Genomic DNA, 19236 nt, shown 5'->3' on the forward strand with positions numbered 1-19236 from the left:
AACAGTAATCTGTAGATCTCTAAGGTATAGGCGATTTGGTGCACCTTGCAACTATCCCCACTCACAGCACTTGGAGCAATACTTTTTTACATTTTGGAAGCAGCATATATCATATTTGGGAATATCTCTCCAATTCATTTCTACTAACAAAAAGCCTGGATCCTTTCCTCCTACTGTGAATTGTAAACTAAAAATAAAATCCTAAACCCCTACCAACTGAATGAACCCCCTCTTGACCAAGGGGACCCCAAAAAAATCTTATAAACTAAATCCCCAGCCATGATGTGTAGGGAGGTTGGACACACCTCATTATACCCCTTCCTTTTTGGAGTTTAGTCACAACTGACCATTATTATGTTAACATAAGGTAACAAAATGGACTCTTTGTGACAATAAGATACCAAATTATAAACAGGATCTAAAGCCATGCCAGACAAGTGTTAAGTCACACAACCCTGCAGGTCACTCTGACCCAGTGTAATATTGGTTGACAGACTTCTTTATTTTAACTTAAAACATTCTTTCTGCTGACTCTAAATTTTTAGACAAAGCTTCACTTCCTTAATCAATTGTAAATTAGAGAATCTGTGAATCTACCTATAGCCTGTAAGCCCCCTCTTTAAACATCCTGCCTCTTCAAAACATCCTGCCTTTTCAGGCGAAATAAATGTATACCATCCACATATTGATTTATGTCTCTGCTTGTAACTCCTGCCTCCCTCAAACTTATTAAACAAAACTGTAATTCAGTTGCCCACTGGCACACGTTCGCAGAACCTCTTGAGATGCATTTCCCAGACCAAGGTCATTCATTGGTTCAAAATAAACCTTTTAAAAATGTTTTACAGAGTCTGACTTTTCCATTAACAGAATTAATAAAATGGCATTCTGATTTATAAATTAATCTCTTATTACCCTGACTTAATCTTACTCAAAATCCAAACAACTCTGAGTAAAGGAAAACAATTAAAGTTTGTTAACTTTTAAAGGACCAACTGCTGAATCATGTGTTCTCTGAAAAGTTCAGCCATCTCAGTGAGCAAAAAACAAAAGGATTTTTAATAAAAACTTCTTTCTTTCTTACTTACAGTCTGCAGTCTTTATTTGGGTCTTCTAAAAACTGTAAAAATAGATCATCATCCTAGGTTTTGAGAAGAACTGATAATTACTCTATATCTCCTTAAATTAATCATCTCCCCGCCATCCCAGCTTTTTTTTTTTTTCTTGAGACAGGGTCTTACTCTGTCACCCAGGCTGGAGTGCAGTGGCTTGATCATGGCTCACTGCAGCCTTGACCTTCCAGGCTCAAATAATCCTTCCACCACAGCCTCCCAAGTAGCTGGGACTATAGGTGCGCACCACCATTCCTGCCTATGTTGTTTTTTTAGTCTAGGTTTAGTGAAAAGATTACCCTATAGGCTTCTGATTCTGCCTATTAACTAGTTGCATAATGTTGAATAAGTTATTGTAACCTCTCTAAATCTCAGTCCTAAAATAATGGAGATAATAATAAGTATGATTATTAAATGAGAAACATTTCATGGAAATTATTTCATGCAAGTATTTTATGTCATCACAAATTATTTGATTATCTGGTTTTATTTCTACTGACAGAGCAAAACATGATAGAATTAAAATTTTTTTTTACCCCGAAAACCTCATAAACTAGGATCAGGAATGTGTGCTATAACAGAGGAATAAGTATTAGCAAATGTTTGGCTATGACTTTTTAGGAGGCTAAAGGCCAGAACAGAGCCTTCTGTGCACTACAGGCTGGTACTACCACTTTATTAAGGTTTTTAATTCTCTTTAGAGATGACTACAGGTTCTAAGAGCCACCAAATAAACCATTCATGAACCTATCTAGGGTTAATTACTCAAAAGTCACCAAGCCTAAAGGTATGACCTTCAAATGACTGTAAAGGCCATACAAAAGAAACTCAGAGTGGAAAAAGGGAAAACTCTCCACTTGAATCTTTGTAAGTAAACATTACAGGATGAACTCAGTTATTCCAAAGAATGATGCAAACAGTGCCACTGTGGATTGAGTTTTCCCCTACAATGGGATGACGCCTATTTATTTGTTTTGTCATTAGGTCTGGATCTCCCTTTGTTTTCTGACTATGTTGAAAAACACTAAGAAACATTTCAGAAAACACTTTCACTTATTTGAAACTAAGATGAATAAAACTAGAGAAGCATTAAGTGCAACCATGATTAACAGAGAACCATAAAAGTTTTAGTGGTTTACCTGGAATTCAGGCAAATTTATTAAACATAGTTTTCACTATTACCCTGTTTTAAAAATATAGCCCAACTCAATTATTTCCCTTTCAATTACATATTTCAAGTACAGATTGCTCTGGGAGTTTGATTTCTGTAAGCTGAACCTGTTAAGTCACTTGTCTTTGCAGGTTTTATAAAGAAACAAAAAATCTACTCAAAAAACATAAAGCTGTCTAGGTTTGGAGTAAGACAATTCAGCTATATCTGCCAGGAAAGCTCCTTTTTTTCCAGATTGCAATGCAGTTTTTAACATTATCAGACCCAAGTTTGTTTTCTATGAATTTCTGTGTTTTATGACGTGAATAATAACATGGCTAGATTCTTATTTGGTAGATTAACCAACCCTGAAGGACTGCTTGGAGTGGCACAATCATGTTATCTGGCTGTCTTTCAGCCTCTGTTAAAGTCCATAATGAAATTTTATTTGACAAAATCACTTCTGAAACCCAGTGTGCTATTTAAAAAACCTTCATGGTTTACCCTTTTCTTTCCATACTACCAAAGTGGCTTAGATCACATTTTATCCATATATTGTATAAGTATTTATGCTATGTACATGGAAGGTACATAGAATTACAGTATTACAATATTTTGTTTGACCATTGAGTCTAACTCTTAAATTTTATAAATGGGGAAACATAGGTCCCCAGAGTCAGAAAGACAGTTAATGGCATGGCCAAATCCTAGGGACCCGGGTCTGCTGATTCCGTTTTGTCTCATTAACATCATTCACATGAGTCCAGGAAAGATTAAATAAATTCTGGTGATCTACTTCTTCTTTAAATGAAAAGAGAGATAATTAAAGGGATATACTTAGAAGACAGTAAAACCCTTTTATGGTATCTCTTTAGAAGTAACTGCTACATACCAAAGTATAGTTTTGTTTTAAACATAACAAAAGAAATTAATCAATTTATGTTACTTGTACATACAGTATTTGTTAAAAATGTTTGGGCATATCATCTGTCTGCTATATTGGAGAGAGTTATAATATCCACTTTGGGTTGAAGCCAACTTTACAAAGTAGAAGTGGCAAAGGGATTGGAACTCTGGTCAGTCTGGCTCCCAAGTCCATTTTGTTTATATCAGCTCCCTCTCATTGGGCATACTGTTGTCAGGCTAATTTGCATATTGTTATTAGATTAATTTTGTCCATATATCATCTTCATCATTTTGTCATCACAATCAAAATCTTTTAATAGTTACTGTTTCCATGTCAAGTCTAAACTCATCTGCCTGGTTCTCATAACTAGGCCCTACTTTTACCACTCAATCATGCCTCCTACTCTCTGGTCATAACCGTTACATATATATGTCCCAATTCAAATATAAAACTTATTGAGGGCTAGGTACAATACTACTTTAGGTGTTCTATAAATTTCTGTTGAGGACAAAAAGCTTAATTTGAATCAGAGATCCTGCCTTAATGAAAACTTCAAAGTTACTTGGAGCCATAAGAATAGTTTTAGATAGCATTTCCAAGAAATGTGTGACACTGCTTTCAGCTATCATTACAAACTTTAATTTAAACTTTAAGAACATATGTGGTGGGGAAAAATGTTTGACTATGTCCACTAATATTTGCTGAAGTCTCAGAAAGTATCAAAATCATTATTCTCTTTCACTTTTACTTCTGACTCCTGAGCATGAAAACATCTGATCCCTAATCACGGTACTTCTCTGGGAAATATTTGTTGCTTCTAGTCACCTAGACTCCTTATCTTGGTATCCAATCCTCTTCACATTGTTTCCAATCTAGCTCTCAAGTCAAATATCTTACCACTGTCCATACTCTGGGCCACAATGAAATTTTTACCATTATTTCTAAACTATGTCAGTCCCTTTCTGAGCTCTGTGCCTTTGTACAAGCAATTCGAATTTTATCAGTTTGTTTTTTATTTTTTTTCTTCTGCACCTGGAAAGCTCCTACTCATTCTTCAAGACCTAGTTTAAATTTCACCTCCTTTGAGAAGTCTTTGGGGACTTCTTCAGGCAAAGTTAATTGCTGTCATCTATTGTATGACTGTCTTTCCAAATAAATAGTAAGCTGCAGGGCATAAGGTATATCGTCTTACTGCTTTTTATATTCTCAGCACCTGGCACAGAGTAGAAACTCATTGAATGCTGAATGAATGGAAGAATATCTTGGTAATATATTAAAGCAGACTTGTCTTCCCAATTAAATACAGTCATTTATAATTTTCCTTTAGCCATAAAGTAATAGATAGTAACACTGAGTGTTACCTGGAAATTTTCAAGGTCTGTATAAGTAGTTTGGTTTAAATAAATATCTAAGGTGATCCATAACTGCTTAGAAATGATTTTTAAAATACCTTTCTATAACCCCTTAGGCATATTAAAATTTCTATATTTTATTCTTCTCTAGAAAGAAATAAACATTTAGGAAGCAATTTATAAAACAGAAGCAGCTTACTTTATTTCGATCTTGTACAACCAGTATTTTTCTAGTACTTTCATCAAATACAGCTCCTATTAGGGGAAAAAGAAAAGATAATTGAGAAATATTAATTTCATTTACCTTAATCTCCTCCCACACTCTCTATCTGTGGTGATAAAAATTCTACCCATACTTGAAGCCTTGGTTCAAATACAGGTTGAGTATTCCTTATCTAAAATGTTTGAGAGCAGAAGTGTTAGATTTTTCTGGATTTTGGAATATTTTCATATACATAATGAGGTATCCTGGGGATAGGACCCAAGTTTAAACATGAAATTCATTTATGTTTCATATATACCTTATACTCATAGCCTGAAGGCAATTTTATACAATATTTTAAATAATATTGTGCATGAAAACAGTTTTGACTGCATTTTGACTGTGACTTGTCACATGAGGTCAGGTATGGAATTTTCCACTAGTGGCATCATGCCAGTGCTCAAATACTTTTGGATTTTGCAGCATTTTGGATCTTAGATTTGTAGATTGGGGATGGTCAAGCTGTACCACCTCATCCATGAAGACACCAAGTGCCTGTCTTAGTCCATTTGGGCTGCTATAACAAAATAACCACAGACTGGATAGTTTATAAACAACAAACTTATTTCTCACAGTTCTAGAAGCTAGGAAGTCCAAGATCAAGGTGCTGGCAGATTCAGTGTCTGATAAGGGCTCATTCTTTACAGACGATGCCTTCTAGCCCTGTCCTCACATAGTGAAAGGGGCAAACAAGCTCCTGTAGGCCTCTTTCATAAGGACACTAATCCCATTCATGGGAGCTCTGCCCTCATGATCTAGTCACCTCCCAAAGGCCCCACCTCTTAATACCATCACATTGGGGATCAGGTTTCAACATATGAATTTTAGGGGGAACAAACATTCAGACAACAGATGTGCTTACAATATTTATTGAATAAATGAATTGACTTCTCATTTTTATTCCTTGAATCACTATGCATACAACACAGGCTGTGCCCCCTGATGATCCAAATCTCAAATATCTCAATATTCATTTCAAGACCTTTCTGAAGCCAATTAAATTTTCTTATTATGTATATACACAACTTTATAATCTACTAATATACTGCTTTGGAAGAGTTCTTTGTTTTATATATGTTTTAAGTTCTAGTTCATTTTTTTTTTTGTTTATTCATTCATCATACACATTGCATGTTCTCTCTTTCTTTTTAAAAATATTTCCCTTTGGGCAATCTTGGGTCAAAAATACAAATGACGTATTAGTGATTTTTATTATGATCTTTTAGATGTTATGATTTAAACATTACTTGTATTTAAATAATGTGGGATGACATTTTTTAAAAGATACTTTCTACATATTTGTCCATGCTTTCAGTATTAACTGAGTTCCTCTATATAATGTACATAGATCCTGTGCATATTAATTGAGCTCCTACTATGTGCCAGGCACTTTTCTAGGTGCTACAGATACAGTGGTGAACAACACAAATGAAACTCCCTATCCTTATGGGGTTCACATTCTGGTATGTGTGTGGGGAGGCGCCAAAACAAACAAAAAATAAATTATATAGAATATTAGAAGGTGATAAATGCTATGTAGAATATAGAGAAGGAATAAATATGTGTAACATGGGGAAAAGTAATTGAAATGCAATTGAAATGAAAACACCACACTTGACTATTTTAAAGCAGGAAGGAAAATCACCAAGTGAGATATAATTAACATTAATGTTGGCTTCTATTAGAAAATGTAAGCTATAATTTAACTGGACTTTACAAGAGGTAGACTGCCAAAGAAATGCCAAGGAAACTTACTCTTAAATTTTAATAATTTGTGGTCACTCAAATTGAACTTCTCCCTAATGAATTCACTGTAAACATGAGCACAGTATCAGAGACAAAACCAGCACCACTAAAGCACAATTTGAGCGACCTCTGCTGGTCACAACATAAAAATTATTATTATGATTAGGCACTGTGCTTCAACGTACATTAGCTCAGGTATAAGTCACAATAATCCTGTGAGTGATATGAGTGTCTGGCTTCATATAGCTCTAACTGGTAGAACTGGGACTGATAGCCAGTCTGTCTGGATTCTAGGCAGGCACACTCTTCTCACTGTGCAATGCTGCCCCTCAACAATACTGAAACTGCTCTCTCAGAAGACTCACATTTCCATCCCATTCATTAAAAAAATATTGAATATCTACTTTATGTCACTCGCTGTCTTTAGCTTGAGGATATTGTGGTGACCAAGACAGATAAAATACCTGCCTTTATGGAGTTTATATTATTGTGGGGGAGATTAAGTGATACAATATAATTAATTTACATACATGATATAATAGAATTTCAGACTGTGATAAATGCCATAAAGAAACATAGAGCTGGATAAAGGGACAAGGAATGATGGCACTAGTGTGCAGGGAGAAGTCACTTCTAGACAGAAGGGTCAGGGGCTTTTCTGAGAAGGAGACACTTGAGCAGAAACTTCGGCTATAAAGAACTAGATAAAGAAAGTTCTGGAGAAGCATGCTGCAGGAAGAGGAGCCAGTAGATGTCAAGGCTCTGAGTCAGACACAAGCTTGCTAAGTTTGAAAAGCAAAAGAAAGCAATGGCTCAAGCTATTCCAGCCACATCTGCCTTCGGTAGTTTATAACAAATGCCAATTATTTTTCTTTCCACCTAAAAACTCTGCACCCCAGCCTGGGCAACATGACGAAACCCTATCTTTGCAAAAAATACAACAATTAGCCTGGCATGGTGGCGCATGCCTGTAGTCCCAGCTACTTGGGAGGCTAAGGCAGGAGGATCACTTGAGCTAAAGAGGTGGAGGTCGGAATGAGCCCAGATCATGACACTGCATTCCAGCCTGGGTGACAAAGTGAGACCGTGCCTCAAAAAAAAAAAAAAAAAAAGCAAAACAAAAAACAACTCTGCACCTTTCCAGAACAATTTCTTACATTACCTTGTCCACACCCCCAACAGTGGCTTCAAATCCTAGTTAGTGTTCAAGATTGGTCAAGTTCTGCATCTCTTATTCTTTGAACTGCTCTGACACTCTAAACTATAATGTACAATATACAATATAGTACTTAGTTATCAACAGGTCCTTCATAGGATACTCTTTTTGCATATATTACCAATTCTGTAGTAATAACTGGGAACTCTTAAGAGTCTGTGCCCGTGAATGATAATTATTTGTATAACTTTCCATTGAAGTGTGAGGCTGTCACTAAATTATTCAGTAGAATCTTTTGAAATAGAGCTGAACGGAGAGTTTCTGAATGTCTACTTGCTACAGGGAAGTAAGACAGGGACAGAGAAGACATCATTAGGCATTCTTGAACAACTCCTTGAAAAGCCTTGAAAAGCAAACTACCTTAAAAACTCTAGTAAATTATATAAAGGCAAATAAAATTATTAATTAAATAACTAATATGCTTCATTGCTTTCATTTATTAGGGTCATAAGGATCCCTTACTATTATAGTTTTTCTAGAAATCTAAGAATTTTGGTCCTTAAAGGGTAGTACTGAGACCACCACCAGCAGCAGCAGCAGCAGCAAAAACAGAAACAGCCAGGAAGATCACCTGAATTTTCAGGTCCCACCACAGACCTACTGAATCAGAAACTCTGGGGATAGGGCCCAGCAATCTGTTTTAAGATTCCAGGTGATTTTGATGCAATCTACAATGTGAGAATCTGTGTCTTACTCTGAGGGAAGTCTTCTCTCAACTTTCCTATGTCTCTGAAGCTAATCAGCCACTTCAAAATTCTACTCTACACTTAAATTACACGATTTTAAACAACTGTTTGGCACAATAATGTAAATATTATTAAGAAGTAATGTTCAAATCATTGAAAAATTGGTTTGCTTTACCTGAAATTCAACATAAAAGTTATCATTTACTTTACAAATTTACATAATTAGTGCCAACATGTTTTACTCTACAATAAATTTATTCCCTGATCCCAATTCAGTGCTACTATTTGAGTGGTGAAGTTTAATTATATGTGTAAAATATATTCAAGCATATCCTTTGGAAAACTAAACACTAAAGTTGTTCTCTGTGCGTCTGTCTACTGATTGAGGCAAACTTCATCTATTTAAAAGCACTATGTAATAGTCCTATTTAAAAGCACTATGTAATAGATACTGTAGTCCCCCTTGTCCAGTTTTGCTTTCTGTGATTTCAGTTATTACAAGGTCAACCATAGTCTCAAAGTGTTACATCACTACTCTTGTGCTTTGGGGCATTAATAAGGAAAATAAGGGTTATTTGAATCCAAGTACTGTGATACCGGGACAGCTGATCTGATAACATGGAAGGCTACTAAGTAACTAATGGATAGGTAGCCTATAGATCATGGATACACTGGACATGGGGAAGATTCACGGCCTGGTGGGACAGAGCAGGATGGTGAGAGATTTCATCACATTACTCAGAACAGCATGCAATTTAAAACTTGAGTTTTTTTCTGGAATTTTCCATTTAGGTCATAATGCCTGTCATTCACCTCACTTCACCTCATCGAGCAGGTGAATACAAAAGGGTGAATACAAAACAATATTTTGAGAGAGACCACATTCACATAACTTTTATTACACTATACTTTTATAACTGTTCTAATTTATTGTTAGTTACTGTTAATCTCTTACTGTGCCTAACTTATAAGTTAAACTTTATCATAAATATGTGTGATAGGAAAAAACATGGTATATATACATAGGGTTTGGTACTATCTGTGGTTACAGGTGCCCACTGGGGGTCTTGGAACACATCCTGTGCAGATAGGGTGGAACCACCGTAATCATTTAATCAAATAACTCATTCCACATGAATAAACTATTTGCTTAGCTGTAACAAGCAAGCAATTGGGTGAATGTCTAAAAAGTTAATTCTGCTCATCATGAGTTTGAAACTGACCTGCAACTCCTACTTGATGTGAAGCATATCCTGGTAATCTGCTGGGCCCTTCTCTCAGCCACAGAGTCAACGTTGATGAATCCGATTCTGCGTGGTGAAAGCAGAAGCCCAGGGAAGCAGCAGGGGCAATAAATCGGCTTTGGAGGATGGGAATGTGCAGCCATACAGCTGTTCTACCTTCTGATCGCCATTGCTGTACTGCAGCTAAATGCAGAAGAAAAAAGTCTAAATAATTTCCAAAGAGACGAGTGGAATAAATTAAAACTCACCTCAGGGTTTCGCCTCCTCCAGGAAACCATCTTTAAGCAAAAGAGGTCCCCAAATGTCTTGTTCACATCGCTGGCACTGGAAGTACCATGTTTTATAGTAACCACCTTGTTTATATGATTTTTCCATCAGACTGAATTCCTTCAGAATAAAGTCATTACACTGCTGACCTTTATATCCATACCACCAAAGACAATGCTTGGCACGTAACAGATGTTCTGTAGTTTTAGAGTGGACAAATAAAAGGATTTAAACCGAATCAAATACCATTTTAATGCTGTTCCTTTTAACATCCTTAGGTTTAATCTTAAAGACAATTATGGACTTCTATTTTTTTCTTCCTTTAGGAGTTCTGTTATCATGTTTTTAATGTATAAATTTCAAGGTAGTTAAACTTTGTTTTTAAATAATGTATGCTGGTTGTAGAAATTTTGAAAATAAAAAAATATGAAGAAATCAAACTTCACATTTTACTAGCATATAGGAATAAAATTCTAATTTTTCCTTATTATAGATAATATCATGGTGAACATAATTATAGGTTTTCTATCTTTGCCTTCTTTAAATTCTCTTTACTACTTAAGATTGAGCCAGGGGAAAAAGATGCTAATATCTATTTGAAACTTACTAAGTTCCAAGCACTTTATATATATTATCTCATTAAGTGCACAACCATGAAAGGTATTACTATCTTAAGTTTATGGGTGAAGAAATAAATACTTCAGATTTAGAGTTTTTAGAAAAGCTTTTCAGATCACTTTCTTCATCCATCATCTCACTTAATCTTTATAATAAGGCTATAAAGCGTGTGTGTGTGTGCACATGTGTGTGCATGCATGCACGCATGTGTGTGTGTCTGTCTTTGGGGGTTGATTATATATCTAATAGTTAATTAACTTTCCCTTCTCTTTTCCCTAGCTCTGCAGGAAGCTCCTCTCTTTAAGGACAATGTTCTCTACCTCTTTGAAAGTTGGTGTGCCTAGCAGAGTGACAGGCACATGGGGCCTTTAATAAAGACTTCCTGATTTGAGTTAGCATGCAGTGGAATTATGGGATCAGGTCCTTCTCACCTTGCTCTCTTTGTCTGATGACATCTTTTAAAAATTGAGGTAAAGTACACAAAGTGAAATGTACAAATCTTAAGTGTACATTTCATGCGATTTGACATATGCATATGCCCATAACACACTTTAACATTATAGAACATTTCTATTACTCCATACATTTCACATGTGCTCCTTCCCAGGCAATCCTTCCAATCAAATTAAAAGGCTACTTTCTAAAAGCAATGCTATTTGCTTGCTGTTTTATATCTACACTCTGTGTCTTGGAGAATCCACTCTCACTGCTTCAGCTGACACATACATGAGGATGGCTGCCCAGCCCTGACCTCACTGAACACTAAACTTTCTGTTCTCCAGTTGCTCCCAGACATTTCCTGTCCTGAAGGTTACCACTTCAGACTTCACAAAGTGTGTTCAAAACTGAATCTTTTGTTGTTGTTGTTGAGACGGAGTCTTGCTCTGTCGCCAGGCTGGAGTGCAATGGTGCAATCTCGGCTCACTGCAACCTCTGCTTCCTAGGTTCAAGCGATTCTCCTGTCTCAGCCTCCCAAGTAGCTGGAATTACAGGTGTGTGCCACCATGCCCAGCTAAGTTTTGTATTTTTAGTAAAGACGGGGTTTCATCATATTGGCCAGGATGGTCTTGATCTCTTGACCTCGTGATCTGCCCGCCTCGGCCTCCCAAAGTGCTGGGATTATAGGCGTGACCCACCGCGCCTGGCCAAAACTGAATCTTACACCCCAAACTAGCTTCATTTATAAGCTTATTTATTTCTGGCACCAATGCTTGAAACCTTAGAATCATTTTTAAATTGCTTTCTTCTTTTCCCTAATAAGCTTTATTGCTTTTTCTTCCCTCACCTCCCATACCCATTGCTAATATCTATCCTTTAAAGTCCAGCTCATATTCCACATCTTTGACCAGTCTTTCCTAACCACTGCTCATGAGCTCACCATTATGAATTTAAAGACTACTATGTCTGTACAATTTATTAGAACTTATTACATATGACCTAATGATATCTCTTCCATTAGCTATTTTTTCCAATCCTATTTAATATTCCATGCATTTGCAATCCTCCAGGGTAACCCTACATTATGCACTGGGGCTCAATTTGTACTAATGAAATGACTGGCTTGCCTAAAGTCACATAGCTGGTGAGTGGCATAGCAGGGACCAGAACCAGTGCTATTTCATTACTGATGCAGATATGTTATGTGTGAAGCTAACAACATATTGCCTGTTTATCCCTCTAACTTTAGTTGTTGGTAACAAAACATCAATAGTTCATGTTCTAAAAGAATATGAATAGTTGACTTCTTATTCCACCAAGAATATGGACTTCTTAGTCCATAAAGACTAAGAATAGCGGACTTCATGTGTAAATAGTCTCCCTTTATAGGCACTACCATTCAGTTAGTTTTGTTCAATTATAACAACAGAACCAGCAGGAGTTCTTCAAGGTAGCATAGTGCAGTAAGAAAGGTGTAGAGCCAGGGCAAGTAAATTTTTCTCTCTGTGCCTCACTACTGTCATCTTTAAAATAGGAATAATAATGCTATCTACCTCAAAGGGTTGTTAGGAGGATTAATTACTATTTATAAAGATCCTAAAACATCTACCATTAAGTGCAACAAAATTTGTTTTATTGAAAAAATATAACAAGTATTTGGTACTTAAGTTTACAAATTAGTTTCATCTTTGATCAACGCATCTATCCAGTAATTAGAGCTGGCGTTATTCACAAAAAGCAAGCTAAGAAGCAAATATTTTCGGTGGCAATTTGCCTAATGCCTGGCTAAGCACATGGCAGAACCTGGTACTTAAACCCAGAATGTGCACCTCCAAATCGCACAGCTTTCTGCTTTGCCATGCTGACTGGGGTAGTGCTTTGATCACCTGTTTGGTCATTGATAAGTATCAGTGGGTACAACACCTGTGTCTACCCACACACTGGAAGATAAAACGATTGATTCTCCTATTAGTGACACTGTTGCAGTCTAAGTGGGCTTGTCAGCAATTACTAGCAAGTAGGAGAGAAAATAATGTGAAGAGGTAAGAAGTCTGGGAATGAGGATGAGTAAACATTGAAATAACTAGCTCAATTATATTTACAGATATGCTTCTTGCCATATTGCTCAATAGGATAAAGATTATTTTGAGTTTCCAGTGTGAGAGATTTTTCCATAGTTGAATTTGCATGCTATGCCTTCAATTAGATTATAAAACCCTCAGAGGCCGTTTGAAAAACTGCTGCACCACTAAATCGACTTCTTCCAAAGTGAAGGCTCCTCCATCCAAGCTTTCTTATCATTGGGCTCAAGGTTGAAAGCCAGTAAAAAGTTTTCTTATTGAAGACTGAAACCACCCACCACCGTCCCTGGTTAATCATAAAAGAAGCGTTATTCTAAAAAACTCCAGTTCTTGCTGGGACAGCTGTTGACCCAATTTGTATACAAATGTGACACTCTGAACCTCTCTGGTTTAGTATTTGATAGCCCAACAGGGTGACTATATTCAATAAAGATTCAAGCTGGGTGCAGTGGCTCCTGCCTGTAATCCCAGCACTTTGAGGGGCCAAGGCGGGAGAATCAGTTGAGCCCGGGAGACTGAGACCAGCCTGGGCAACACAGTGAGACACCGTTTCTAGAAAAAATAGAAAAAAGCCAGATGCGCGCCTGTAGTCCTAGCTACCCAGGAGGCTGAGGTGGGAGGATTGCTTGAGCTCAGCGGTTGGAGGCTGCAGTGAACCCTGATCCTACCACTGCACTCTAGCCTGGGAGACAGAATGATACCCTGTCTCAAAAAAAAAAAAAAAACAAAAAAAAACAAACAAACAAAAAAAACAACAACCACCACCAAAAAAACTGTACATTTAAAAATAACTAAGAGTAACTGGATTATGGTTGAATGCTCGTGGTGATGAGTATCTCATTTACCCTGATGTAATTATTACACATTTATACCTCTATCAAAATAGCTCATATACCCCATAAACATACACACCTACTATGGACCCACAAAAATTAAAAATAAAAAAGAAAAGCCTCTTGGTCCACTCAGTCCACCACCCGTATTAGAATGTAAGAGTTTTTTTCCTTGGGAAAAGTGTCCGACAGAACCAAGGCTCGGTAAAGGATACTAATAATGTAATAATATAATATTAACAAACATCTACTGAGCTTTAAATACGTGGCAGGCACTGTGCTGTGCACTTTATGTGCATTATCCAAATTAACTCTCAGTAATTCCAGGAGTTCTTATTACCGGGGTCTGTGGAAGAGGAAATGGTGGTTTACGGCAATTTCCGAATGTCGCACACTAGAAAGTGGACCAGCAACCAGGGTTGCAGATCCCAAAGTCCGGATCTTCACCATTTCACCCAACCGCCTTAGAGACCTCCCAGCAAAAGGTCTAAGCACGAATGCTCCAGAAAACAGGTCCAGGTCACGCGTGCCTTCTCCCTTTCCCTCTGGGCTCGACAGTGGTGCACAGAGCGACTAGGGAGTGGGGGCCGCGGTTATTTCATTAGAAAAGCTCTGGAGCCCCGGGAGCCCTTCGTCCCAGGCGCACTTGCCCTGCAAGCCCTTCTGGAAGGCGGCAGCGTCCAGGCGGTCCAGCGCATCGAGCCGCGCCAGGCGCACCGAGATGCCCCCGAATCTGTCCAGCTCGCCCTGCAGATCGCAAGCTCCAACTGGCGGATTCCGCACGTAACCCTGTGCGCCCGAGGCCCAGCGGTAACCCGCCGAAGGCCCGGGGCCGTAGGTTCGGGCAAGCACCGCGCGCCAGCGGCCCCAGCTCAGTGGCTGCCGCATCTCCACGCCGCTTAATTCGTCCGTTCCCCAAATGACCCCTCCGCGCTCCAGAGCGGAGATCGCGGCCGTACATTTTAGAAGAGTGCCATCAATACCCTCAGAGTTGAGCTGGGGTTACCACTCTGCAGAGCTATGCCAAGGAGACCGCGAAGTGGTCCACCAGCCCTTCTCAGCAATTTGCCCCGCTCCAGTTAAGCGGGGAAAACCTCCTCCCCCACCGCCACCCACTTATTTTGTTTGGTAGTTTAATTCAACAGACGTTGGTTTAGGGATGGGGAAGCCGGGAGGAGATGCAAAAACGTCCTGTTTTTCAGGAATTTACAATCTAAGTGGCAGTTCCGTTCCTGGAACCTATCTTCTTTCACAGATGCCGTTACAGCTGTTTCAAAGACTGCTGGTTTTGAAAACGCTCAGTCCCTCCCACCACGCTGTGCACTGCTGCGCTCCACTCAGGGGATTACGGCGCAGGGGCGGACCCTCGCTGACTTCTGCCCCGGAAGTTTTTCTCTCAGTTGGAGCGCGCACATTGAGTCGGCTTTTCTACTGCTTCGGCTAGGGTACCTTGTGACCATGTCTTCCAAGAACAGAAAGCGGTTGAACCAAAGCGCGGAAAATGGTTCGCCCTTGCCCTCTGCTGCTTCCTCTTGTGCGGAGGCACGGGCTCCTTCTGCTGGATCAGACTTCGCGGCAACCTCCGGGACTCTGAGGGTGACCAACTTATTAGAAAAGGGTAAAGAATTCCGGGTGGGAGACTAGAGGCCGAGGGGGCGCAACCTGAGGGGCGGGAGACTCAGTGATACTGACTTGGGGTGCAGAGACTTTTGAAAGTTGGGCGTGGCATGGGTCTGAGAGCGGCACAGAAGCGTGTAAGACTTCTGTATGTAAGAAGCATGCAAACGTAGCCGCGCCTGCACTGGAGAAGTTAGGCTGAAATGGTTTATCCGTGTCCAAGGTTTCTCTTTTGTAAATTATTTTGAATTTTTAAGTTGCACTTGAAACGCTTTGTCTCATTTAACATTAACGACACATTTAATTGCAAAATTGTTCATAACTAGCGAACATGGGATACTTATCCTAAAAAACTAAATAACCAATTCAGTAAAAATGTGGATCACTCTGCCTTTAGGAGTGATGATAGCATTTTCTTCCAGTACTACGCAGGTTATGATATTTAATAACTGCTAGTAACTGCACACTAGTGTTAGCAGTATATATAGCTCATCTGATTTCTACAGAAGCCGTGACCGATGGGTATAGTAATGACAGTTTTATAGAGGGAGGAAAGTTAACGTGATTCCATTCAGGCTACACAGGTGCTAAGTGGCAGAGCCGATATTTGAGTCCAGATGTGTTTGACGTAAAAGCCATTCCTAGGTGACAGTTCCTTTGATTTGGGAGAACGTATTTATACTTAAAAGTCTTATAAATTGAATTATAAATTGAAAATTTATATTTGATGTGTAATAGCTTTGAAAAATGGACCAGACTAAACTGGTGGCAAAAATTTTTATGTCTAATCAGACCTTAAAGACAATTTAGAGTTCACATGGTATTTTCACTCTGCCTTAGGTATCAGAGGACAACTTGTTCTGTCCTGAAGGTTCAACTTGTTTTTGAACTAGATCCTTCCCATTGACATGTAAACATGCTCATTTCTCTTCCATCTTAAATGAGAACAAAAGCTCCACATTTTCTTCCTGCAACCGTCTCTCTGTCCATTGCCAAGCTTCTTAAATGGAGTGGTCTCTGCCGCCTCACCACTTACATACTCTCCCTAGCCTATTCCTCTTTGACTTCCACTCCATCATTCCATGGAAACTGTTCCTGGTGTGGTCTCCGAGCATCTCCGTGTTGATAAACCTTACTTGACCACAGCAACTTTTGGTATTGTTGACCATTCCCTCCTTCTCGAAACACTTAACTTCTTATGTGTTGTCAAACTTGCCTGGTTTTCTTCATCTTTGTTGATGTTTCATCATTTTTCTTTGCAGGCTTGTCCTCTTCCCTTGACCATTAAATGTTGAAGTTCGTCAATTCTTAGTCCAAAACCTTTTTTTTCTTCTCAATAAATCCTGTCTCCTTGGCAAGTTCATCCAGTGCCCAGAGTTTCCCATCTATAGTCTCTTCAGTGTCAGATTTATATTTGTAAATCTTTTGTTTTTGCGCCTTGATGTGGTTGCCTTTTAGCCAAATGCTTCTCAAGCTCTCTGTGGTGAAGACTTTAAAATTTATAATAGGTCACAGATCGGCACTTTTGTAAAATACAGTAAAAATGATTTTCTAGAAAAATAAGGAAAAATTTTTATTAAACAGATGTGAAATTACTCTGTAAATTTCAATAAAAGCTTCTAAACACTTATTCTCCTGTTTTGTACTTGTCATGAAGCAGTAACAAATCGTTGTGGGTCATATTTTGAATAGCGCTGTACAATAACTCTTCTCATGAGTGTCCCAAAGATACTTCAGGGCTAACTTCATGAGCCCGTTATTTCCTCCAACAAAATAAACTTCAACTCTGTTCAGTTTTTCCCATTGCAAAATTCAGAAACCTAAGAGTCATCCATGACTCTCCCCCCCATATCTCACATACCTAGTCCACCACTAAATCATGTTTATTACCTAAATATCTTACATATTCCTCTTCTGCATGCCATTCCCACTGTTTCTACCTTAATTTCAGACACCATCATCTCTCACCTGGACTGCTACAACAGCCTTTTGACTGATTTTCCAGCTTCCAATTTTGCCCCTTATTCCTTTTCCATTCTGCAGCCAGAATGATCTTGTAAGATGAAGATCTTGTCATGACATTGCTTTTCATCCCTTTCTGGGCTCCCACTGCTGTCAGAGTAATGACCAGCATCTTGATGCAGCCTATTGCACTATTGTCCTGGGTGGTCTTGACCTTCTTTACATGGCTTCCCTATGTCTCCACCACTCTGCCTATACTCTCCTGAGGATGCGCCATACCCCCTTCTGCCCAGGAACTTTGTACATGCTGTCCTCTTTGCTGAGAATTATCTTTTTCTTCTCCTCATTTAGTTACTTCCTACTCTTCTTTCAGACCTCATCTTAACATCACTTCCTTTGAGAAACATTCTCTTATTTGAAATTAGGTCAGATCCCACATGGCTCTCCTGGCACTCTTAAGTCATTTTTTCATTGTATTAATCTTAGTTTATTATTTTACAGCTATTCACTGATTGTTTAATAACTCACTCATCCTACAAGGCTATAAACTCTGTGAGACCAAGGACTTGTGAACAAAAGTGCCTAGCATAGTATCTTTCATATAGTAGGCACATAGTACATATTTGCTGAATGAATAAATGAAGAGTGGATGGTTGTTTGAAATTATCTTTATTATCTTGTTAGTTAATGTGATACTTAAGGTGCTCAATAAATGTGAAAGTAGTTAATGGGGAAATTAGATGTTGACGTATTTTTAAAGTATTGGAGGAGTGAGGTGAGAAGGGAACTGTGCGGACAACTTGAGTAGACCTATATAGTGTAAGCAGAGAACACATTGGTGATGTTTTGGAAAATGAGACCGGTGGCTGGGAATTTGAACATGATTACCATTGAAAGACAAGGTGGAGAATAAATCCTGGGGCATGGAGAATGTGCTGGATAGGGTGGAAGGAGAAGAAGAAAACTAAAGTCTTGGGAAGGACTGAGAACACTTGTGTGGTAATTGTCAAGAGGGAAAGATAGTTCATTGAGGTTTAGGAAGAAAGAGGCAGGAACTGAATATTATGAGATCATCTAACAGCAGTATGCTTTACTGTTAATGACCAGCAAACAATGTAAGAGAACTAATGCTCATTGGAAGATTGAATTTCTGTCCAGCTTCTTGTATTATGCAGTATGTGTTCATTTCGTTTTATACTCAGTGCTGTTCATCTTAGCTCTGTGAGATGCTTTGTTTTTCTAGATTTGCACCTCATATAAGAAGGAAAAGAAACGTGTTGGGGAGTTGTTTTGTAGGGACAGAATAATGTAAATCATATGGGGACCTTATGGTTTTCCTTTCCTTGATTTAATTTCTTTTTTATTACAAAATATCTGTTTTCTGATTATTAAGGAAAACTTAGGTAGAGCTCTGTGATTATGGTATATATGTTTACAATAAATTTTATAATGAAGTTGTGACATTTTTAAATTCCCTAAGTGTTTCATAGATTTTGTGCTAAAAAGAAGACCATTGTATACTTATTTACTACATTTATTCATTTTATGGCTACTTATTGTGCAACTGCTATATTTAATGCACTGTAAGCATTGGAGATACAGAGAGAAATAGGACCCAATTCCTGCTTCAAAGCAGTATACAATTAAGGAGAAAGACTAAAACAAATGAATATTATGGTAAATGCTATTAACTGGCAGCACAGAGTGCTGGAGGAATTAGAGGAGGGACACCTAACTAAATATGG

General features: G+C 38.3%; 2 protein-coding genes across 13 annotated transcripts in view; one reads left to right on the forward strand and one right to left on the reverse strand.

Moving 5' to 3' along the window:
* The window catches only part of NUDT6 (nudix hydrolase 6), a 40367-nt gene extending 25534 nt beyond the window's left edge, over positions 1 to 14833 (reverse strand). For 2 of the 4 annotated variants that reach the window (XM_517426.9, XM_063809833.1), the window contains exons 1-3: positions 14563 to 14833; positions 9655 to 9858; positions 4721 to 4776 (exon numbers count right to left, since the gene is read on the reverse strand). In XM_517426.9, coding sequence (XP_517426.2) covers positions 4721 to 4776; positions 9655 to 9858; positions 14563 to 14800 — 498 coding nt within the window. In that variant the 5' untranslated portion in view covers positions 14801 to 14833. Of the gene's footprint in view, positions 1 to 4720; positions 4777 to 9654; positions 9859 to 14252 lie in introns of all 4 variants that reach the window. The other 2 variants (XM_009448238.5, XM_063809834.1) reach the window with 2 other exon arrangements.
* The window catches only part of AFG2A (AFG2 AAA ATPase homolog A), a 389011-nt gene continuing 384537 nt past the window's right edge, over positions 14763 to 19236 (forward strand). For 5 of the 9 annotated variants that reach the window (XR_010156686.1, XM_063809825.1, XM_063809828.1 and 2 more), the window contains exon 1: positions 14763 to 15530. Coding sequence is in view for 5 of the 9 variants with exons in the window: in XM_063809825.1 (XP_063665895.1) it covers positions 15371 to 15530 (160 nt within the window). In the remaining 4 variants the exon portion in view is untranslated. The remainder of the gene's footprint in view (positions 15531 to 19236) is intronic. The other 4 variants (XM_063809826.1, XM_063809831.1, XM_063809829.1 and 1 more) reach the window with 4 other exon arrangements.

The sequence above is a fragment of the Pan troglodytes genome, chromosome 3 (assembly GCF_028858775.2).
Source record: "Pan troglodytes isolate AG18354 chromosome 3, NHGRI_mPanTro3-v2.0_pri, whole genome shotgun sequence".
Taxonomy (NCBI): domain Eukaryota; kingdom Metazoa; phylum Chordata; class Mammalia; order Primates; family Hominidae; genus Pan; species Pan troglodytes.